Here is a 24,891-nt window from a genome sequence, read left to right as displayed (position 1 = left end):
AGGTCACACATTCTGTGCATATCTTCCCTATTGATTTGTTTTTAGGTTCATTTAACAACACAGAGCCAAGAATAAAAACTTGCTTGCTAGATAACACTTATCCATAATGCCCCCATCTCCATCTAAAGCTTTTTCGTAAACGGGCGTATTTTGTGACTATGGCACCCTTGTTCATTTATACGCCTATAGTATAACGCTACCATTTAGCCATCTTTACATAATGTTTTTATAACGCTAATGAGGTCATGTCAAATTATATGCATGGATGTGCAATACCATATTTACTGAGTGGCAAAATCGGCACTGGTGTGTGATAAAGCATATTAATACGGGGAAGTCAAAAACCGCGGGTCCGGGCTTTGACTTGCCCGGCTATAGACTACATGTGTATATTTAAAAGAAAATCAAATAAAAAACAATTAAAAAATATATAGAATTCTATACCTATCAATGAAATTTTCAGTGTCAGTTCTAGTCGGGGGCCACCATTTACAATGTAACTCAATGATAAAAGGCGGGGTATTCCGATAACGGAATAAATCTCAACTTTTCGGATAAATAATAAACGTCGAGTGTTCCGAGTGAAAAGGGAAGCGGTGCATGTAATACCGAATGACAATTTTAAAACGGAAAGAAAGAAAGGAATTTTTTAACGACTTCCCCGTTCATAGGCTCTGCCTAATTTCATATTACATATTAAGCGCAGATCAATAAGTTTCAATTTTAAGTGATATGAAAAATATTTTCTGTTGTGCTGTCTTTGTAAATCCAATAATTTTCCTCATTTTTTTCCTCTTGATTACAGTTTCAGACCTAAAATAAAATTGCGTTCTTAATATTTATATAGATCTATACTAATATATTGTAATGTCCTAGAAATTTTACCTTTTTTAGTGATTTCGCTGATTATTTCTACTTTCACTTTCGTTTTGAGAAGCTTTTACTGGCGACAAGACAGTAAATCAATTGCGGTGTCCTAAAGAAACATACAGGACATCAACTTAAATCTACGTATTGTGCCAGCAATTTAATCATTCTTGATTCTGGAAGCTTTTCCTTTAATGTTATCCATTTCCCTCAATGTTATCCGTGGTAGAATCCTGTGTTTTTAATCTGTTTTCGTGACTTCTGTCAAAATAGTTAATTCCTTTATTTTACACTCAAGATTATATATTTCGATTGTTTATGATGCAGCCTCACTTAATATATAGATTTGCCACATAAATCCATCTGAATTTAATTGTTACCACTGTATATTTATAAAAATTTGCAATGAATTTTTCAATGTCGGCCATTTTGGACTATTACGTAGAGATTACGTAGTGAATGCAAGGGATAGTTCTTTATCCAGTTGCGTATAAAAAGGAACACTTTACATTAACTTTTTTACTTTCGAAATTAGCGCATGATAGCTTATAAATATATCTAAAAATCATTTGTTGAGGCTGTGACAAAAATTTATTTCGGTGCCAGGTTGAGTGCATTTCAGTTCTTACATAAACTCGTTTAAAATACATTTCTAGCTACCTTACAGTATAGATCTACATGTATATGATGATCAAAATTTATCGCTTAAACGTTCTACATGTAGCTAAAGTTGTTAAAAACTTAAAATGATTACGATGTTTTAATAAAGGTTTAGAAACGTTTTCATTTTGCGTGCGTTTTAGCGTGCGTATATCGTTTAGCGTATTTCGTTTAGCGTATATCGTTTTGCGTGCGTCTGCGTATTTCGTTTCGTTTTGCGTGCGTATAACGTGCGTTCGTATAGCGTGTAACGTGCGTTCGTATAGCGTGTAACGTGCGTTTTGCGTGTAAACTGACACGTTCACCCTACTGTATCATTTAATTTGATTACACAAAACAAATTATAAGGTTACATATCTAGCAACATAATGCGGCCCACATTTCAACGCAATAAGTACATTACGTGACATTATGTCCATTATTTCTTTCTTCCGAAGTATCGCCCATGTGATCAGTATTTATCATAGAGAATAAGAGTCAATGTCTTTTTTTACAAGACAGATTTCAGTTAAAATTTATAGGCTCCCAAGATAGGTACAGTGATTGGATGATTGAAAGTAACAGGTGCTTGTAATTGCATCTAATTGGAACACAATGAATTGTATAGGCTTGCAAAGACATGGTTACAGATCAAGCCAACAGTGCAACATTCTTCAATTTTGCCATTTTAACATTTTTTGAAAGTTTCATTTAAGAAAAAAATAAATTAAAATAAATGTTTATGGGTAGCAAAACAAAATAAATCCCCAAAAATAATCAACTAGTTTTATTCTCCTCTTTACTTCAACTATATACATGTAAACATTACTCTCAACATTCTAGACATAACACATTAAAATACATGTATTACATATTGCATTGTTTTACAGTATAATTCAAACAGTTACTAATATTACAGTCTCTCAAAGCAGTCATATTTTCAATGTAAAATATGCAAGTACAACAATTGTCCATGCAAAAAGTATGGTATTAATTGCTGGTAATACAAGTAAGTCTTTTGTATAATAGTTAATACATTGCATCATTCTATATATGCTAAATTAATATTACATACACAGTGCAAAGAAGAAAAAAAAGAGACTTTGATAAAGTGATAAAAAATGCTTTGAAATAAGCACCTTTAAGCTAAAATCAATAAAGGCAACTTTGGATAAATTATCTAATTTCTATTTTATATTTATCATATTATATTTCAACAAAATTGTATGTAAACAAAAATAAAAACTGACATTAAACACTGACTAAAAACAAATTTCAAAAACAATTAAGTGAAAAGCTGAATATATAAAAAAATTCATCACAGTTTTATCAAGTATATTAATCATGCAAAGTAAATAAATAGTTAGAAATATGTAAACAACCAACGACATATTGCAGTATGAAATAAAAAAAAAAATACCACAAACTCTGTTATAACTATTTATCAGGAGAGACAACTCTTCATGTGAAAATTCTCTTCCATATTATGATTGTCTACCTTACATCTTCAGTGTAACAAGTTACAACATAAAAAAATAACAACATTTTCATTTTTTGCATATAAATAATTTTTTGGCCAAAAAATTTTAACAGTCAATAGGTTGGTAAACAAAATCATTAAATAGCTATATCGGATCTATATCTCAGGAAAGATAACTCTAAAAGTCAGATTTATTCTCCCAGATCTATCATGGTATTCTCTTGGAATTCGATGCTGAAAAAAAATGTTTATCATTATTAACATTTCACATAGAAATCATATATGTATTATCAATTAACTATAAAATTCTTACATACATTCATCTCTTTATATGCTCATATAAACATTTCTCAGAAAAAGAATACCCAATTTTAAGCTGCATGCCTCCAGATGAGCCAAAATATTTCAAAAAAATTTAACTTGAGAAAAATATACTTAGATTTTAAGAAAACTAAAAAGATTTAAGCTTCAGGTAATAATTTACAAGTTGATCGATTAAGGACTGATTTTGCAGTATTCTACTGCAATACTAATGCAGTAACTAAGGGCTATTTTGCTTATTTTGACTGTCTTTTTGGTAATTTTTGTGGATTGCAAGCGCTGTTTGCAATGAGTAAATTATTTTCTTTGTTCACTTCACACTATTTTATATTTAAATACATTTTCAAAATTTTCATGAAAATAAGCATGAAACTAGAGACATGCTGATTTTAATGAAGTAAAGATAATTATACATGTACTTGATAAGCTAATAGGCAAACAAGTGTAAAAGAAAATTGATTATTTACATGTTAATATATTGTTTAAAAATAAACTATTTAAAATTGAATAGAAATATTTTTAACCTCACCTGCCAGTCATCTTGTGTAGACCCTTCCATAATTAACAATGATCCATGTGTGAGTGGTACATCTATATGTTGCATGTAGGTATAATCTCCCTTTTCAATCTAAAAATATGAAAAATCATGTTATATAAATTTCGCAATAATACACTGTATCTAGACAAATTTCTTATATGAATACAAGACTTGTGGAATGCATTCAGGAAACATGTAGAACACAAACAGAGCACCTGTGGTACACATACAGTACACCTGTGGTACATATACAGTACACCTGTGGTACATGAAAAAAACATCTATGGTACACATACAGAACATCTTTGGTACACACCCGTCCCTAGATTTGCCACTTAAATGCCACCCTTTTCAATGGTGGAGTATTTAGACAATTTTCCACCAATTATGCCACCAAAATGCCACCAAAACATGAAAATGGTGAAAAATTTGAGCAGGACTGATGGTATATAATTCCAGTTAATTCCACCTTTTTTACACTTAATGCCACCAATGAGTGGAAAGTTGGTGGAGTATTTAGACAAACTTTCACCATTATGCCACCTTAGGGTGGCAAACTCATTTACCACTACATGCCACTTGCTTCCACTAATTGCCACCATCATGGTGGAAAGATGGTGGAGTATTTAGACGAATTTCCACCATTATGCCACCATTGAGTGGCAAACTCATTTTCCACAAAACGCCACTTATTTCCACCTTTTGCCACCAATAGGGTGGAAAGTTGGTGGAGTATTTAGACACTTTTGAAGTTTTCTACCATTTTTCCACCACAAAGTGGCAAATTCAGTTTCCACTAAATGCCACCTATTTTCACCCTTTCAGAAATTTTCCACCTTGTGGGTGGCAATAGCTGGAAACTGCTTAAAAGTCACCCTGTACCCTAAAAGAAAAACAAACAAATTTTAAAAATAATCCTTTTTAATGTCTCCATATGAAATTATTGTCTCAAAAAATAGCAACACATTAGTCCATTTATTATCTTCATTTTATCTTCCTATTCCTGGATGGTTTGAGGAGGACTGCAGAATCACCCTATGGATTTCAGTCCTTTGGGTTGTCAGCCACTTTTCCAGCGCACAATCTAAAACAAACAAATATTATGAATAATTGTTACATGACTATTGGATATTTCTATATTCAAGTTGAGTGCATATATGTGATTAAAACCTTAACAAAACAGCATTGCAGACTTGGAAGAATCAGACTTTTCTTATTTATCAATACTCCAAGCCAGAAAATATACGCAGAATAAAAAATGATATTTTCATTCAGTTCATTAGTTACCTTTCAAGAACTTAAGTTTTGCCTTGTCTGCACAAGCAGGTCTGGCGTCAGACTCTCTGTTCCATTTCCTCATACCAAACAATGAGCCGCCTTTAATCTCCTCTATATTGAATAGCATTCTGAAGAGCCTTGTTGTACCTTTCTCATTTGAGGCATAGTGCCTCAGTTCTGCCATCACTTGGTCCTAAAATATAATTATCAATATCCAATAAGTAAAGACAGAAAATGAAACACGGTATATGTATACAACTCCAAAATTTTAAAATAAGAAAGTAATAAAGAAATACAACACGTCAACATCAGTGCAGGTTAAGTAATTTAATAATCTTCCAGTTTCAGTTCTTAACGAACCTTCATCAGGATAAATATTTGACAAAATTTTCAAACTTAGGTGTACAAAAACTCTAAAATATGTAAAACTAAATGTAAATGCAAATTAAAGTGTCATAAAGAGTTTGAATAAAAGTAGGTTTGTAAATAGTGCCTAATAGCTATATTTATTAAGAACTGAAAAGTGTCTTATTGGGTACTGTGACACTTCTTTCCTATTTTAAATTCTAAAATCTTTGAGAGAAACAAAACAAGATACCTTTGTAAAGCCACTGAAGAACAAGCATGTTGCTCTAGGCTGCTCCTCATTGATTTGTGTCTGCAAAAGAAAAAATCTTATTTAATGCTGTTTCTGTTATTATCAACTGTCATTCTCTTACAGCTTGTTACTCTAGACTGTCTAGTTATGGTTATTTATCTACTGCACCATGAAAGCTGAATTACAACAATGAAGGAATGAAGCTTACTAATAAAACAGTTACTGTTGATCTGCTTCACATGTGACACACAAGGAAAAATGTTTATAGCATGAAAGACCTGGTTATCTATAGTTTGATTGATGTAATATTGTACATATTAATGATATTGTAGTTACTGATTAATTTCTATAATTATTTTCTCAAACTTAAAATTTCTAACATACTGTATTTATGAAATGATGAAGCTCTTCCTACATTCTTTACATTCCTACATTCTTTATATGTAAATTCAGCTTTCTTTTTTAGTCATTAGTTACAAACATAACAAATTTAAAACATAATTTTATACAATACCACTTCATATTTTTACTGTTAAAAAACTTAATAGTTTCTACAAAAATAACAATAATTGTTATATGTAAAAGTTGTTTACCTGAAACTTTGACTTGGAATGATTCTGCTGTTTATCTTCTTGTCTAATGTTATAATCTACACATTCACACTTCAGTTAAAACTTCTCATTTCTATTTGCCACACTAATAAGACTTTTAATGTATTCTTTGAGAAATCAAAAATATGCACCCTTACATTTTAAACAAAATAATATCTCCAGAATTGCTACAATACCAATCATTTCCTTTTTAACTGACCTCAATTCCTTTGAATTCAAACTTTACAACCGTACAACTGGAAAGTTCCATTATAATTTTAAACTGTGAGGGATTATTCAAAAACCATAGCACCCATCATTTTATTTTTTACATTCATTTGAATGTATAAACTATGTCTAATACATAAATAGATTGAGTAGAAATTAGTTTTTGAAAAATAATTTAGCATGTTATTTTAACACAGATTCTACATGTAACATGTATAATGTTGCCTCTCCCAAAATAATCAAATGGAACAGCCTGGTCAGCTTGTGTAAACTATTAACCCCCATGCAGAGATTACTAGATAAGAGGGCAGTAGTTTTATCAGACCTGTGTTGTATGCCTTGTTGTTAAATCTTAGAGGATGCAGTATTTACTAGCTAGTATTTACTTATCCTGATTATAAGAAATTATCAGACATTATTAGCTATTTACTTTTCACACAATTATTTTTACAATAGATTTAAAGCCTCTGAAAGGCATACTATATTGTGTATGTATAATAAGCAAGCACAGTGCTTCATTATCTTGAAGTTATATATATTTATTAAATAGCATTTAAATATTATTGTTAACAAGTTTGATTCATGTTTGTTTCTTCTTTAAAATACATAACTCTCTCCTGCAAAGTTATGGAGTTATTGCCCTTTGTAAGTTTTTTAGTACAAAAAATGTAGCAGATTTTAACAACAAACTTTATACAGAAAAATGCATTTTCTGGGCATTGAAGAACATTTTAACTATTTAATGTACAGATTGCAACTAAAAAAGCTAAGTACACTTTTACAGCCGTAATTTTATTTTACAAGCATAGAATGGAACATAGGCAATTTTTGACTTTAAGTCAAATTGTACATACCTAAAGAAAAGTACTGAAAAAAAGAAAGAAAAAATGGAAACTAAAGTAACCCTATATACTTTTCTAATTTTTCTTGCTCTTAATTAATTAATTATGTGTGTTTTATGCCTGGAAAAGTGATTTTACGTCCAATTTCAGTGTCTTTTCCTGCTACTTTACAGCTGGAATTATCATACCATTATGGGCAGTGACTTTGTATCAGAATTGTGTTCATGGCATTCTAGTATTGCATATAAAAGATTTTTAAGAAATACGAGTTTCTGATAAATTTTCAAACTGTTCAACTTTAATTTATTCTATTTTTGATAAAAAGTTCACTTGATGCTTTGATAAAAACTAGAATCAGATTTATTTCAGTTTGGAGCTTTAACTTAAATAAATCTTATAAACCCTGCAATGCACAATCATTTCTCAGTTTTTTCCACCAATTTTTATGCCACCCAGAAAATAGTTAAGAGTTTCCCTTTTCGACTAAAAGTTATTCACAAAATTTTCTAAGTTTTTTTCCACTAATTTGCCACCCAGAAAATAGTTAGAGTTTCACTTTTCCACTAAAAGCCACTCATTTTCCACCTTCAAAATAAACTAAGTTTCATTTTTCACCAATTTCCACCTTTTTGCCACCATGAAAAAAGTCTATGTTCAAATTTCCACTCAATGCCACCTAAATGCCACCAAAGGATAGTGGCGTTTGGTGGTAATTTTGCCACTACAGTGGAAAAAGAGTGGAATTTTGTCATTTTCCAGTTAATTTCACCTTTTTTACACTTAATGCCACCCTTTTCAGTGGAAATAGCTGGCAAGTAGTGGCAAATCTAGGGACGGGCATACAGTACACCTGTGGTACATGAAAAAAACATCTATGGTACACATACAGAACATCTTTGGTACACATACAGAACACCTGTGGTACAAATACAGTACACCTGTGGTACATGAAAAAAAACATCTATGGTACACATACAGAACATCTTTGGTACACATACAGTACACCTGTGGTACATGAAAAAAACATCTACATGTATGGTACACATACAGAACATCTTTGGTACACATACAGAACACCTGTGGTACACATACAGTACACCTGTGGTACATAAAAAGAACATCTATGGTACACATACAGAACATCTTTGGTACACATACAGAACACCTGTGGTACATATACAGTACACCTGTGGTACATAAAAAGAACATCTATGGTACACATATAGTACACCTGCAATACACATACAGTACATCTGTTTTACACATGCAGAAAATTATATGCATGCATAGTACATAATGTATAACACTCCTTATTTTCTTTTAAAAATTTTAACAATATAATTCTTGATACAGCATTGTTAAACTTGTAAATGACACTAGTTGGTATCAAAATCCATTCTAATTTTTACAAGCACTAATTGAGACACATGGTGTTATGGTCTTACTGTAAAATGATGCCATAAAACAATTTTAATTTATAAACTTTTCATTTGAATTAGATTTAGTAACTTTAATATTATATATTACAGGTATTGGTCATGAGGTATATGTTAAAATTGAGCAAATTCCTGATGCAATTCCTCGTGGTTATTTCAAACCTGTTACATTTCATGGACAACTGACTATTGTATCTTTTGATTTGGAAAGGACTGGGCTAAGTGAGCTATTATCATTCACATATTCTAATTATTTCAACACTTTCACTTTAATCTCTGGTTAAAACAAACAACAAAAGTTACTAGTCTGAGCACTGTCTAACAGAGATGGCCGATATGGAATGAGTTTAGATTCCAAACTAAATTTATTGAAGAAGTTAAATAAAATAACATGTTATGACCAAATTTATTTGTATAGAATACTTAAAATTATAACAGAGTATAGTCAAAAAGAATATTTGTTCATTGATGTGCTAATACTTAGCGTTTCTTTACACTACATGTATGTTTGTATAGTGCATTATTTTGTAGCAAAATGGTTATTTCTGGTTATTTCTTTTTTCCAAAAAATTATTTACAATCACTCGTCCTTTATTGCTATGTACTAAATTCTGGTTATAAACAGTAAATTATTGAATACTGATACTTGAAAAATAACGTTCCGGATAATAATAATGGCCGATTTATTATGATATTGGCCAATGTAAGAAATGTTTTGTAAGGAAAGCATTACAGTAAGACTACCTTAAACATTTATTGATAATTATGTTTCAATGCCTATTACAGTTGAAGAAGGAGTGATGCCTCAGATATCCCAGATTTGTGCAATGGAAGTTGTATCTTGGCAAATATTCCACACATATATCAACCCATCATATCAAACATCAACAAGTGCTACAAGTGGAATATCGTTAACATTCAATGTAAAAATAACTGATATAAACCATACAAAAGTTCAGTTAGTGAATATAAAATCAGCCATTGATAAACTTCTCGACTGGATTTCTAAATTTCATAATGTGTGTTTCGTTGCACGCAATGGACTGAGGTTTGTTTTCCCAATTTTGGTTACAACTTGGAATTTTTGATAAATTTTCTCTGGCGTGCATTCATCGACTCTGTGACTGTGTTCAGAAAACTTTACCCTAACCAGTCTTTGCTACAAGCTGACCTTGTATTGTCTATACTAGGTGAGGTATATGACGCTCATAACCTAACTGAAGGGGTGAAAGCGCTCGGAAAGTTAATTCAGTCTGTCAATCTACCAACTAATGACTTGATGGTTCACAGTTTCTCACCATCAGCAGTGGTCAACAACATCATGTTCAATAAGGCTAAAGCCTTAAATTTACCATCACTGAGTACATTGCTTTATACCAGAGTGATTAAAAGACCTACTGCAGAGAACATAGCAGGGTCTGGGCTAAATTTGTCTCATCTTAAACTGTTGCATAACAGTGGTGGGGAAGATGCTTTACGGGATGTTTTTACTGCTAGAAATTCCGAAGGCTTACCTAGAGTCACAAATATAAAGAATTTTTTGGATGATATAATTCCTAAACTCTCAAAGTATTTTGAATAAATACATTAGCAACTTGTTACATACAAGTTAATAAAAAAACATTTTTTTCTCAAATTTCTTATTCTGCACAAATTTTGTGTACTAACACCATGTTAAGACACTATATTATAATATATTTTATATAAGAATGTACATGTACTACTGTTTTTCAGATGAGAATATTAACAATAATTTTTAAATCAGTTACACATAACCTCACTAAATAAGTTCCACTGTGTCATTGATGGACCTGAATATATCAGCAGTTTACTCTATATTTCAAGTTTGTATCTTTATTTGTGTATCTTTTTGTGTTAAAGAGAAATACCAACCTTCAGTGTGAGGTGACATTTTCAATAAAATTATAATTATCTGCTCATGCCTTCTATAAAGTCATAAAAAAATCAGAATCCATGCATCTATGTGACTGATATTTATATCACTTTAACCCTTCCCACAGTAAATTTCTTAAATAGACTTTTCCATCTGTCACCCTGGTCACAACCATCATTTATGGGGAATTTTTAAAATAGTAATGACTGAATAGCAAACAGTGCAAACCATGATCTGACATCACAAAAGCTAAATTTTACCCAATTGTGTGTTTTTCTAATAATTTAATTAATTAATTATATGATCAATTCTTTTATTTCAAATGATATAACCTATAAGCTTATTATCCAATTGGTCTTTAATTTTCTTACTATTGGTATGTTGATAAAAAAATAAGTGCAGAAGTTTAAATGAATGCTCAAAAAATAGCTTAAAGGAATTCAAATTTATCAGATAACCGTTTTTGTCGCCTGTTTTATTGTGGCACCATTTAATTGCAGTTTGTCATTAAAACAGACATTTATCAACAAGATCATTTTAAATATGCCTGGCATTCAATATTGTGACCATGTAGAAAAAATGGCATATATATTCGTAACTTTAGTTTTTTACCTATTATAAAGATAAAAAGGTCAGGAAAATGGCAACTATTGGAGGCTGGTGGTGGCAAAATTGAAGTTCAAAGCAACATTGTCTTTACTTAATCAACGTAAACATTGTCTTTACTTAATCAATGTAAGCATTGTCTTCACTTAATCAACATAAGCATTGTCTTTACTTAATCAATGTAAGCATTGTCTTTACTTAATCAACATAAGCATTGTCTTTACTTAATCAACGTAAGCATAGTCTTTACTTAATCAACGTAAGCATTGTTTTTACTTAATCAACTTAAGGAAATGCATTAAAAACTAAGTACAAAAAAAGTTGTCTAAAAGAATGTTGCTTCTTATATGCAGGGAAAAATTTCATAGGATGCAAGAGGCATATTTTAATTAGTGGCAACAACTAACCATAATTTGTAAGTGAAAGTACAAGTTTTTCTTACCAACAGTCTATTTTCACACAATTTTCACCTGCCGTAAAATTTTAGCAGGTCATTTAAATAGCCATGGTAACAGTTGTCTGCAGATAAAAAAAACAAAACAGACACAACAAAAAACAATAGCCACTGTCTTATTGATTCCTGCTATAAAAAGTTATGTTAACTTGTATATTATATATACATGTACATGCTACTGAGCATATGTTGTTATTTATAGAAACATCTTACTGGTGGAGGATTCTTCCTCATTTGGAAAGTACGACTATCTCCAAGTGAAATAGAAGCTATCGTGGGATCAGGTCCTAGAGATTTCTCATCGTCTGCATGCCAGGCCAGACTGTCGTGTCCATCTCGATATAAGTTGGCCAACATGGAATTGAATTCTAACCCTGTGCTTTCTTCAAGTAAATGCTTTATTCTTTGTAAAGTAGGGTGCCACTGTAAAGAAAATGTTATATACCGGTAATACTTTAAGGAAAGCATGGCTATAACTTGCAATTATATATACTACAAACAAAATTCCAAAATTTAAATATAAATGAATTAAATTCACTCACAGTTGTTTCTCATAAAAATGTTTTTACCAATAATTTCTGTATTTTATAACACAACAAACATGCATGAATATATGTTAATAATATGTAACATGCCCTATTACAATATTCTGTTTCATTTTTACATTGGATTGATGAGTGATGATTTTGTACTTCTTTGTCGAAATTTACAAACGTTATACTTTCAAATTAGGTACTCTTGTATGATACATGTACTTGTCATGACAGTGAAGGACACTTACAATTTGTATGCTGATAACCTGTCCTCATATAGATGATGTTAAAACAGATATCTTTAACTTATATAAATAAAAGATTTCTAAGCACATAAAAATATCAAACAATCCTTATTGAACAATGACAACCATTTTTATAGTTCAATACTTCTAACTTATTTAGTGAGTAGTATAGTTGTAACACAAAGGGTTGCGTGTAAAACTACTCTTGACAAAAATTGCTAAAAAAATTTATGTCCTTTGAGATCTCCCATTACATGCATCCATTTTATAGAACTGTACATGTAGATTACTTCTTCATTAAAAAGAAGACTTTCTGTTTATACAAACAATCTTCTCATTTTTTTTGGTTATAAATACTGCTGTTCTATAAGGATTTACGATGGCAACCATAAATACAGTGGCAAACTTGAAATAACCAAAAAAAGAGTTATATCCAATATAAACCTCAACTTAATGTTTCCATTCAAAAGACATGACTTTTCACAACCTGTGATTTGTATTCACCTTTGTCATCACAAATAAATGCACATTTTGTAATAAATTCAAGACAAAGAATGAGACAAATTTTGTCATATTGAAGGGTAGGACTACCTTATACAGTAAATTACCTCTTTGCAGGCATCGTGTGTGACACCAGAATAACGATATGGATGATCGCCATACCATGCTGTTAATCTCGGCTGTAAATATTTTTCTCCGTTCTTCACATCACTTCTTTGTCGCCATGGTAAACCGTGGTACAATTCCTCATACATTTGGTCTGCATCTTTTGGGTCGATAAATGCAGGGAAAAATCTTAGTCTGAAATTAGAGAAAATGCTTTAATTTGCTCTAAGTTAATGGGTAATTATCAATGCTTGCACTGTATTATAAAAATATAGACAAAATTAATAGGCTCTTAAATTTAATTTGAATATAATCTTTTCCAGCGGTTTTCTCTCTTACTTATGAGGAGGCCGTAGATCTTTAATTTTGTGGAGAATTATCATTAAAATGGTTGATTTGGGAAAGTAAAAAGCCAGAATAAGTTTAATTTTTGGGAAAACAGCATTATTTTTTCTTTCCCATTTTATATACCTCTGTAATATAAGGTGCAATACCCCTGACTTGTAATAGGACATGTTTAGGAGTTTTTAAAGAGGCAGGCTGATACACAATATCAGTAAGATTCTTTTTTTAACACACAATATTAAATACAAATCTGAACAAATATACCAAAAAACAAGAACGTGTTTGTTAAACACAAATGCCCCCGGCTCAGATTCTTGTCAGTCGCAATATTTTAAAAAATATTTACCCATTCACTAAGTTATGGACAGAAAAATTGCCAAAAAATTGTAAACACAAGTTATATAGCTTGACAAAGTCATAGCATTTTGTAATTGTGAAAAATATAAGTTGCCAAGTCATTGATCTGACTTGCAGATGAAAAATATTCAACTTCATGCAAGTTATCTTCCTACCAAATATGAAAACCATCTGTCATTAAATAAAGGCTGTTTAAATCTATTTTAAGCACTGGTGGCCTTAACAAAACTGACCCCTATCTCTATACAAAAGAAGAATACCATGTAAGTTATCTTCCTACCAAATATGAAATACATCTGTCAATAAATAAAGGCTGTATGGGCAAAGGTGTAAAAATCTATTTTTAGCACTGGTGACCTTAACCAAACTGACCAAAAGAAGAATACCATGCAAGTTATTTTCCTACCAAATATGAAATACAGCTGTCAATAAATAAAAGCTGAATGGGCAAAAGTGTAAAAATCTATTTTTAGCACAAGTGACCTTGACCCACTGATCCCTACCCCAATCAAAATGATGACCATGCAAGTTATCTTCCAACCAAATATAAAATATATCTGCCACTTAATAAAGGCAATATGACCAAATGTGTAAAAATCTATTTTTAGCACTTGTGACCTTGACCCATCTGACCACTAACTCCTTCAAAGTTTATGTTTCTATCAATTATAAATAGCATCTGTCTATAGAATAAGGTCAATACACCTGTAAAAATGTAAAAAAAAAATATTTTAACATTGGTGATTTGACATTGGTAACATTGACCTTGACCCAAATGACCCCTTACTACACCCAAAGAAGGAGGACCTCCCTTGGCATGTTTGTATTAAACTAAAACATCAACTCAAATATAAAGGCTGTATGAGCAAAAATGTTTATATTTATTGTTTAAACCAGTGACCATGACCTTGACCCTAAAGACCGCTTACTCCACAAAAAATTAGAGGACCATCAAAGGTATCCACCTACTAAATATGAAAGATATCATTAAAGAAATTAAGCAATTAGGAGAAATTTAAGATAAATCCAACTTGCCAAAATAGGTTAACCAGACAAGGCCCTATTTTCAAAGTGAAAAAAGGGAAATAACTGGAAAATATGGATGACACAGTTATATAACTTGGCAATATCATGTACTTTGTATTGATAAGTAAGTGTGGGAATTATAAAGCCATTAGTATAGATAGAACTTAAGATATTTCCAACTTGCCGTTTTAGGTTAACCATTATTCATTTTCTAAGTGCTGAAAAGAGCAATAACTTGGTAAATATGAAAGTCAGAGTTATGTAACTTGCCCAGATCATGTACTTTGTATTGATTAGTAAGTGTGTAAACTTAGAAGCCATTGGTACAGGAAGAACTTAAGAAAAATCCAACTTGCCGTTCTAGGTTAACCTGGTACGGACAGACGGACGTACCAAAATTTGATGTTTATGAGGCAAATCAGCTCATAAACACCACCTAGACCAACGTCCATAAGCAAAATAAGCTCATAAAAACAAAAAAATAGCTCTTAATTTGAATTTTATGAGTTTTTGTTCTTTATTTAACTACGGAATGAAGCTCATAATAATCAAATGTTTGCTCGGACAGACGGACGGACGGTTCAATCACTATATGCCCGGGGGCATAAAAAAGAAAATCGCTGTTTGTTGTTTTTATACCAATGGTCATCCATTGACTTAAAAGGGATACTTCTGCCAGGACTCCATACACAGGTTCATATTCAGTCACATATATTGACTAAAAATATTGAAAACAAACAACATCATGTGACAAAAATATTGTATATATATGTATGTCATTTTCATTTTTCATAATCATCAAATGAATCACATTCAAACTTGAAATATTTTCGAATTTTGTTTATACCTAGAAAGAATGAAAATATTAAGTATTTTAGACAAGGGTTTGAGATTTCTCACCTTGAGATCCCAGACGGTTCTGTACTTATATCGTATACACCAGCTTTCCTGAAAAATAAAATATATATAGTACCTTGAAATGGCTATATATGTAATATATCTTGTCAATTAATGATTAAAGAAACAATTAAGGTCTTTATAGTGGAGATGACAAGGCCACTGACTGAATCAGCTTATCACTGTGGGTTTAAATCCCACCTGGGAAAATTTCATAATATCTTTTCATATAAAAAGTCTACCCTGCCAACTAGAGCCTGAAATAACTAACAGAGTTATGGCATCAGATAACATTCTGAACCAGATAATAGATGGTAAAGTCACATTATTATTTATAATTTCAACATTGACCATGTGACTGATATCCCCATGCAAGGACCAAGAAACCTCCCGTAATAAATAGGGTTCTAGTCTAAATGTAGTCATGACCAACCTCCACACTGAATTTTAGGACAGTAGGCTCTTCTAATTGGTGAACAAAACTTTTCATGATTATGAAAAGTCCACAGGAAGTGACTTAACATTTGACCAACTGACCTGAATAATGAACAGGGGTCATCTTCTTGTCATGACCAATCTATGGACTGTAGGCTTAAACACTTTCAAGTTATTGGTAGGACAAGCTTTTTCTTGACAAGGTCACACTATTTTGATCTTGACTTTTGTCCAACTGACCTCATCTAAACAGCATGATTATCTAACATAGAAAATCTAACCTTAAAGCATTATCTGGTTAGACATGCTGTCTATGGACTGATCGACAAACAGGCTAACAAACATTAAGCAAAGCAATATACCCCAATTTCTTTCAATGTCACGGGCACAATAAGCAACAAAAATTCATTTTGATAATACAAAATCTAAAATCATTTATATACTAATTTAACTACTTTTATATTTTTCATCAAAATACTCTTATAAAAACTTTGTTTATTGACAATGTGTAACAAAATTAACTTACGATATTACTTTGTCAGCTGGTTTTTGCCTCAGTTCCTTTAAAAAAATATTAATAATAAAACAAATGATGAGCAATTGGAAAAAGCAATACATTCAATTCTGCTTTAAAAAACTTGTCATCATAAAATAAATAAATACAAATATCTGTATTTGTATTTTTTCTATCAATTTATATACAACTAGAAATGTGTCCATAGGACAGAGGTGCCCCAACACGTCACTGTTTTGTCAATCTTATGACATTTAAGGTCAAATATTTTTTAGGCTACAATTGTGCTACAAGTTGAAAACTAAAAATCGTTTACTAAGTCAAGGGCAAGAACTTACAAATACTGAATAAATCCACAAGCAAACTCAAGGTGCATAAGTATACATGGCTGACCAACATTCTTGTAAACTTTCAGATCTACAAGTCAAATATTTTTTGAGCTAATTGCATGAACAAGTTGAAAATTGCAAATTTATACTAAGTCAAGGGAAATAACTCTAACAAAACTGAAAAAAAAAATCCACATGCAAAACCCAGGTACATAGCTTCAAAGTGATGTTGATCATTACTCCTGTAAAGTTGGTTGATTCTAACTCGAGCACTTGAAGAACAAATAACACAACATAATGGAATGGTTTTTACTAAGTCAAGGGCAATAAATCTGACAAAACAGAACAAATCCACATGAAACCCCAGGTGCACAGCTTTACATGCTGAGCAACATTCCTGTAAAGTTTCATGACACTAGATCAAATACTTTTTTGAGTTACGTGCAACACAAGTTGAAAATCGTAAATTTTATCAAAGTCAAGGGCAATAACCCTAAACATATCCACATGAAATTACCCAGGTGCACAACTTCACATGCTGATCATTATTTCTGTAAAGTTTAATGACTAGGTCAAAAATTTTTGAGCTACATGAGACACAAGTTGATAATTGCAAATATTTACTAAGTCAATGGCATTAACTCGTAACAAAACAGAATAAATCCACAAACGAAACCCCAGGTGCACAACTACACATGCTGATCAACATTTTTGTAAGGTTTCATGCCTCTAGGTCAAATACTTTTTGAGTTATGTGCAACACAAGTTGAAAATTGTATTTTTTTTTACTAAGTCAAGGGCAATAACTCTAAAAATACTAAATATATCCACAGGAAAATACCCAGGTGTACAACTACACATGCTGATCAACATTTCTGTAAGGTTTCATGACCATAGGTCAAATTCTTTTTGAGCTACATGCGACACAAAAGAGAACAGACGGATGGACAGACGGACAAGGGTAAATCTAAATACCCCCCCTAAAGTGGGGGCACAAAAATGTTTTATACAAAGTATATTGCAATTTTGTAAATAACCAAACTTTATTACATGCTTTTCGGTGGTTTATAGAAATATATCAGTGAGTTAAAAACTGGTAATTTCACTGTTTGAAACAGTGAAATTATCGATTTGATAATTTCACTGTTTTGAATATTTGAGCCCAGTACGTTGTTTCAGTGAAATACAAGCGTTCACATTACTGGAAACCAACTTAATGACGTGACGTAGTAAATGACGTCACGTTATATTATCATTTGGCGCCCTTTTCATTTACTACTAAGTTAAAATGTCTTTTTAAACGTTTCTTTGCATGTAATAAAAAGAAAATTTGTTTGTTCAGTGTAAGATCGAAATATATGTCACCTCCTGAACACCAAAAGTTCATATTTCACTCGTGGCTGCGCCACTCGTGAAATATACCTTTTGGTGCTAACTCGGTGAAATATATTCCGATCTTACACTGAACTAAACAAATATCCTCTATATAAAAGCTGTCAGACCAATTCATGCAAAATTTGTTTGCATTAACCAATTTATTAAAAATTATTGAAGAATATTCAACAAAGATAAATGTTTCCACCACAAGATAAAAATAATTACAGGGTTCATTTTTAACTGATTATGATTTAAATGTACCTCTCCTTGAATCGATAAGTATTTTTTGTTTGCTGATAAAAACAAATTTAACAGTAAATTTTGTTAATACAGAAGATGAAATAAAAATATTAATTGAAGAGTGCTGTTCACTGAGGTAGGCTGTAGAGCCACAGAACTTCTGAACAAGAGGTTGTAGGTTCAAATCCCAAGTCTTGTGGTGATAGCAAAATTCCATACTGGTTCATATTTTGGTTACAAATCTCATTAAGCAGTCTTCAAGTATGAATAAATGCATGTCTAGATGCTCAAAGCTAACATAGTTTACATGCATGATTAAAGAACAATAAACATGAGCACCAGTAACTTTTCTGTCACTGTATGGTTGGTTCTCATTAAGTCATCTTAGGGCACTCGTTTGGTTGTTTTTGGGGCCGAATATGGGTACCATTCCCCTCTCAAAATCATATGTTGTTTCCCTATCTCAGAAAAAAAAAAATCCCCTCCAAATTTTATCAAAATTAATAAACTTAAAGTAATTTGATTTATTTGTTAGTCTAAATTACAAAAATATACCAACTATTGATTTTAAAGGAAGGAAAATTAATAAATCAAATTAATGAATCAAGGACTGTGGAATTCTTGGAGAAAGTTGGTGAAATTTATTGACGTTTATAAAAATGTGTTTTTTTGAACCAGAAAACAGATACTGTCTGATTTAAAGAAATATGTACTGATGAAAGTTCGAGATAAAGTGCTGTTTAACACTGTTGCAGAATAGACTATGTCTATTTACTTCTCATATCATATATGACTGAAACTGTAAATAAATATATTTATATTATACATGTATATGTGTGTGTTCTCTCTATGTTATGTTTAAATGATGTAATATACAATATGTGTTTGTCAGCTGTAAATTGTTGGTCATGTTATGTTTTATTGCATGTTAAATGAGGGGTGAAGTGTCTGGGGATGAAGTGTCTTGCTACCCCTTTGATTATAGAGGGATGAAGTGTTTTACTGATTTTGGGGGTGAAGTGTCTTGAGGGGTGAAGTGTTTTCAAAATTTGAGGGGTGAAGTGTCTGGGGGTGAAGTGTCTTGCTACTTATATATCACCAAATTGCACAGACACTTGGAGTGTAGAGCCCCACCCTTCATCGCCCCTGAATATTAAAATCTGAAAGTATTATTTATTACAAAAACTAGTTTTAATTTTTTGCTCATGTTAGTATGAGACGGTTAAGTGTCTTACACATGAACAAGTTTGAACAGAATTTCATAACGTTTTAAAAAAGTCAATTTTTTACCAACACTTCAATTTCCTAAAGATACCAAGCTTCGAAATATAAACAAAACTGACCTACATGAATTTCATACAAAATATTATAGCATGCCATTTCTTTCTGGTGTAAATCAGTGGAGGTATATAATCTTCTAATAAATAAATATATGTTACTATCCGATCATACCTTTCTTACAATCTTTGCACATTTAATTAAATTTTCTTTACTCTGTCACATCTTTGTTTGTGAATTCATGGTGACTGGAATGTTTCCCCCAACTTATAGCAGAAAAATCCTAGGGAAACAGCAAATTTCGTAAAAAAGTTTAATGAATGAAAATGTCATTGTTATCGTCTCACACACGTGCGCATGGCCTTTATTTTCGGGACCGAAAATACAAGGTTACCATAAAAATATAGAATGATTTTATGTCCTTTTACGTTAAGACTTTTACAATCATTGTTTAAATATCATTTTTACTTGAATTATGTTTCTTTATAATTACATGTGGTTATCAAATTGGCTGGATGAAATTCCTCCGTATGTGATGATTCCTTGAAAAAAAAAATGCATGTGTTTCATTAGAGAATTATGTCTTGTTCTCAGCATAAAATGAAAGCGCAAAACAGTGCTGAAACTCATTCCAGTCATCTCACATCAAAGGAAAGCGTACATTGTTAATGTTATCTGTTATGAAATTATGATATTTTAGGGAGTCTTTTACTTGTTGTCAAATAGCCGGAAACAAGTTTTATGTTCCAGACTCATAACCAGGTCGTAATAATATGCAAATTAAAAAATATTGACGTACGGTTTGCAAAATAAAATTAGACATGGTGTATACAAGGAGTGTAGGACAAAAGCACCCCATTTAGAAATGTCAAGGTGGACAAAAGACCCCCATTAAATTCACACATCTAGGACAGAAGCCCCCCCCCCATCAAAAATACAGGTAGGACAAAAGCCCCCCCCCACCACCCCCCAGTCTATCAAACAAAAGCCCCCCTAAGGTTTATAGACCAGGCTGATTACTATCTTTTTACACACTCCCAGTGTTCGGGAACTTGGGTTATACTTCAAATAAATCTAAACAAGTATGCGCCTTTCACTTTCATTTCCTTGGTAAGCTTTGATAAGCGATTCTCTGAAAATATTCATTTACATTTGTACTTTATAATATATAGTTAAGTAAACATAAAAACATTCATATCATCAATGAATTACATATAAAAATTACACAATAAATCAATTTAGAACTTTTGCACCTTTAAATTTTAATGTAAATTATCTTTTAAAACAATTGCATTTATTTGTTAAATTAAACATACCGATTTTGGGTCTCACTAAAAAGCGTCCCGAAGGATTTTAGCGTCCCGAAGCGTCCCGAAGCATTATTGTTAATTTAAACAGCCAGAAGGGTTATATTTATTGTAAATGAGCTATATTATTATGTACTGAGGTATTTATGGTAGAAAAAAATATTCTTACTTATCATTTTTTCTATTTATATAAAAAAAACCTAACATACCTTCGACTCCCGTTCACTTGCTCAAAAACCATCGTATACCGACAAAGCGTCCGGAAGGTTTAATGTTTATCTAAACCAAAATTATTTTGAAATACTTCGTAATTTTAGTTAATGAAATAGTAATATAAGTAACAATAGCGAGAAAAAAATGTTTTCCATACATAAAATTATCTTTATAGCGCCTGAAATCGTGCATCTACCCACGCATAGTTCAAGTCGCGTACTGACTAACATAGCGTCCCGAAACGTATTCATGATTTTTATTTTTATCTAAGCAAAGATAAATCGTAATTAAGTTCTTTTATGATATGTGTAAGTGACATTAAAAAGGAAATAAACATTTCATCCACAAAATATTATTTTACAGCGCGAAAACTGACGTTTCCCATGTTGCGCTAACAAATCGTCCCGAAGAATTTAGCGTCCCGAAATGTCATGAAGCGTCCCGAAGCATTATTGTTAATTTAAACAGTCAGAAGGGTTATATTTATTGTAAATAATGTATATTATTATGTATTGAGGTATTTGTGGTAGAAAAAAATAATCTTACTTATCATTTTTTCTATTTATATAAAAAAAACTAACATACCTTCGACTCCAGTTCACTTGCTCAAAAACCACCGTATACCGCTAGGGGCGTCCGGGTGGTTTAATGTTTATCTAAACCAAAATTATTTTGAAATACTTCGTAATTTTAGTTAATGAAATAGTTATATAAGTAACAATAGCGAGAAAAATGTTTTCCATACATAAAATTATCTTTATAGCGCCCGAAATCGTACATCTATCCACGCATAGTTCAAGTCGCGTACTGACTAACATAGCGTCCCGAAACGTATTCATGATTTTTATTTTTATCTAAGCAAAGATAAATCGTAATTAAGTTCTTTTACGATATGTGTAAGTGACATAAAGAAGAAAATAAACATTTCATCCACAAAATATTATTATACAGCGCGAAAACTGACGTTTCCGATGTTGCGTTAACAAAGCGTCCCGAAGAAATTTAGCGTCCCGAAATGTCATGAAGCGTCCCGAAGCATTATTGTTTATTTAAACAGTCAGAAGGGTTATATTTATTGTAAATAATGTATATTATTATGTATTGAGGTATTTGTGGTAGAAAAAAATAATCTTACTTATCATTTTTTTCTATTTATATAAAAAACTAACATACCTTCGACTCCAGTTCACTTGCTCAAAAACCACCGTATACCGCTAGGGGCGTCCGGAAGGTTTAATGTTTATCTAAACCAAAATTATTTTGAAATACTTCGTAATTTTAGTTAATGAAATAGTTATATAAGTAACAATAGCGAGAAAAATGTTTTCCATACATAAAATTATCTTTATAGCGCCCGAAATCGTACATCTATCCAAGCATAGTTCAAGTCGCGTAATGACTAACATAGTGTCCCGAAACGTATTCATGATTTTTATTTTTATCTAAGCAAAGATAAATCGTAATTAAGTTCTTTTACGATATGTGTAAGTGACATAAAGAAGGAAATAAACATTTCATCCACAAAATATTATTATACAGCGCGAAAACTGACGTTTCCAATGTTGCGTTAACAAAGCGTCCCGAAGAAATTTAGCGTCCCGAAATGTCATGAAGCGTCCCGAAGCATTATTGTTAATTTAAACAGTCAGAAGGGTTATATTTATTGTCAATAATGTATATTATTATGTATTAAGGTATTTGTGGTAGAAAAAATAATCTTACTTATCTTTTTTTTTCTATTTATATAACTGACGTTTACCCGTGTAATTTCATGTCGCTCTAACAAAGCGCCCGGAAGAAAGTTAGCGTCCAGTATAGGAGATTATATTTACTGACTCGCAGTTAATATAATCGTTTTAAGAGCGTTCAGTTACAGATGTTTAATATATGTTTTCATATGCTCATCTGTATCCAGGCCACACCACGTGGAGGAACTCTTACATGGCCCTTTTTTTTTTTTTTTTTTTTGTTAATTTACTTTTAAGAATTAGACTTTTATCAATTTATTGACTTGTCTCAACATAAACTGACAAGGTTCTCAATTACAATTGTTTGATAGACTGGGGGCTTTTGTCCTACCTGTATTTTTGATGGGTGGAGGCTTTTGTCTTATGTGTAAATTTCATGAGGGGGGGGGGGGGGCTTTTGTCCACCTTGTCATTTTTTGATGGGGGTAGCTTTCGTCCGGGGGGGGGCTTTTTCGTATCCCGTATACAACTGGGGAGCCACGCACATTACCCCAAGTGTCTATGCCAAATTCAATAAAGTCTTACCTCTGATGATTGCTCATAGACGAATTTCTTTTCATTTGAAGTTGAAGGCAAATTTACTTGATCTATGTTTTTTCCAACCCAATTTGGCACATTCGCAGGTTTTGCTTTGTTCCGATCAGATCTTACGTTCGAGGGTGGAGCCCAGCCGCCTTGGACACGCGCCCGCTTTCGTTTGTCACTCATATTTTACCTATGTACACCGGCGAATTATAAAATAATCTTAAACAAACTTCATTTGTTTACATAATTCATATGGAAGCTGACATCTTGTTTCCTAAATGAACCTAATTAATTAAACTACGAAAAAGAGAATATTAATTACCCGCAAGAGCTTTATACTATACTTCGTAAAGGAAGATTATAAAAATTTTGCAAATAAATTGAAACTGTATTTACATAATGAATATTATAAATATGTATTATTCTTTAATGAAATATATTCCTATAAACTGCAATAATACTATAAAATTCAATTTAAACGCTACTGTACAGTATAGTATATCAGGTACATATATCTGAGTATATTTATCATATTTTTAAATTCATGTTCACTCAGTTTCGTCAGAAAATTTAGTGATACCACCTTGGTACTACTATAAACTTTTACAGGTTCTTTCAAACTAATTTCTAATTGCGGCTAAAAGAAGACTGGGAAAATGTCTCGGATAGGCGTGAGTATAAAGCAGCAATATACTTATGGACATGTCTAAGGCAATTTTGTCTGCCACGCGACTTTGTTGTTTTGAAACTTAATGCCTATGGCTTATCTGACACAACTCTAAGAGTAAATACAGAAACTAATGGTCAGGAAAGCTTCCGCTACGAAGCCACCAAGGTCTAGAATAGCCTTACGAACGAGCTTAGATTATGGCGGATTCAGGGCTGCGTTCCATGGAGAGTCCTATATAATTTAAGTCTTAATTAAGTCGGTCCTAAGATAAAAATTGAGAAAATTTTGCGTTTCAAAGAAAGTTATAAAAAAGGTCCTAAGGTAGACTATAGCTCCTGCTGGGATAGCTTTCTGCCATGTCAAATGTGTTTTGTTTTTCTGTGTGTGTGTGTGTGTGTGTGTGTGTACGTGTGTGGTAGCTGCTAATCATCTTCCCAAATTTGATTTTGGTGATTACAGCTTTTAAATCGTTTTT

General features: G+C 31.8%; 1 protein-coding gene across 1 annotated transcript; it reads right to left on the bottom strand.

The window, feature by feature from the left end:
- Window positions 1–2,278: 2,278 nt before the first annotated feature.
- LOC132743640 (alpha-ketoglutarate-dependent dioxygenase alkB homolog 3-like) lies at window positions 2,279–24,038 on the bottom strand. Its single transcript, XM_060732190.1, has 7 exons — window positions 23,747–24,038; window positions 16,742–16,776; window positions 15,784–15,831; window positions 13,158–13,350; window positions 11,985–12,194; window positions 3,837–3,935; window positions 2,279–3,220 (listed from the first exon to the last, which is right to left on the bottom strand). Exons 1-7 carry the CDS (start codon window positions 23,927–23,929, stop codon window positions 3,143–3,145), a joined length of 846 nt encoding a protein of 281 aa, XP_060588173.1. The 5' UTR covers window positions 23,930–24,038; the 3' UTR covers window positions 2,279–3,142.
- Window positions 24,039–24,891: the final 853 nt, after the last annotated feature.

Source organism: Ruditapes philippinarum, unplaced genomic scaffold, assembly GCF_026571515.1.
Source record: "Ruditapes philippinarum isolate M1 unplaced genomic scaffold, ASM2657151v2 ctg652_1_1_1_1, whole genome shotgun sequence".
Taxonomy (NCBI): domain Eukaryota; kingdom Metazoa; phylum Mollusca; class Bivalvia; order Venerida; family Veneridae; genus Ruditapes; species Ruditapes philippinarum.
Note: the sequence above shows the minus strand (reverse complement) of the source record. Positions and strands in the feature narration are given on the sequence as shown.

Excerpts from the sequence above, each read along its gene's own strand:
- LOC132743640 (XM_060732190.1), bottom strand. The coding sequence starts at position 23,929 with ATGAGTGACAAACGAAAGCGGGCGCGTGTCCAAGGCGGCTGGGCTCCA. Across the intron at positions 15,832-16,741 it reads CCAGCTGACAAAGTAATATC|GAAAGCTGGTGTATACGATA; the intron begins GTAAGTTAATTT and ends TTTATTTTTCAG. Across the intron at positions 13,351-15,783 it reads GAACCGTCTGGGATCTCAAG|ACTAAGATTTTTCCCTGCAT; the intron begins GTGAGAAATCTC and ends CTCTAATTTCAG.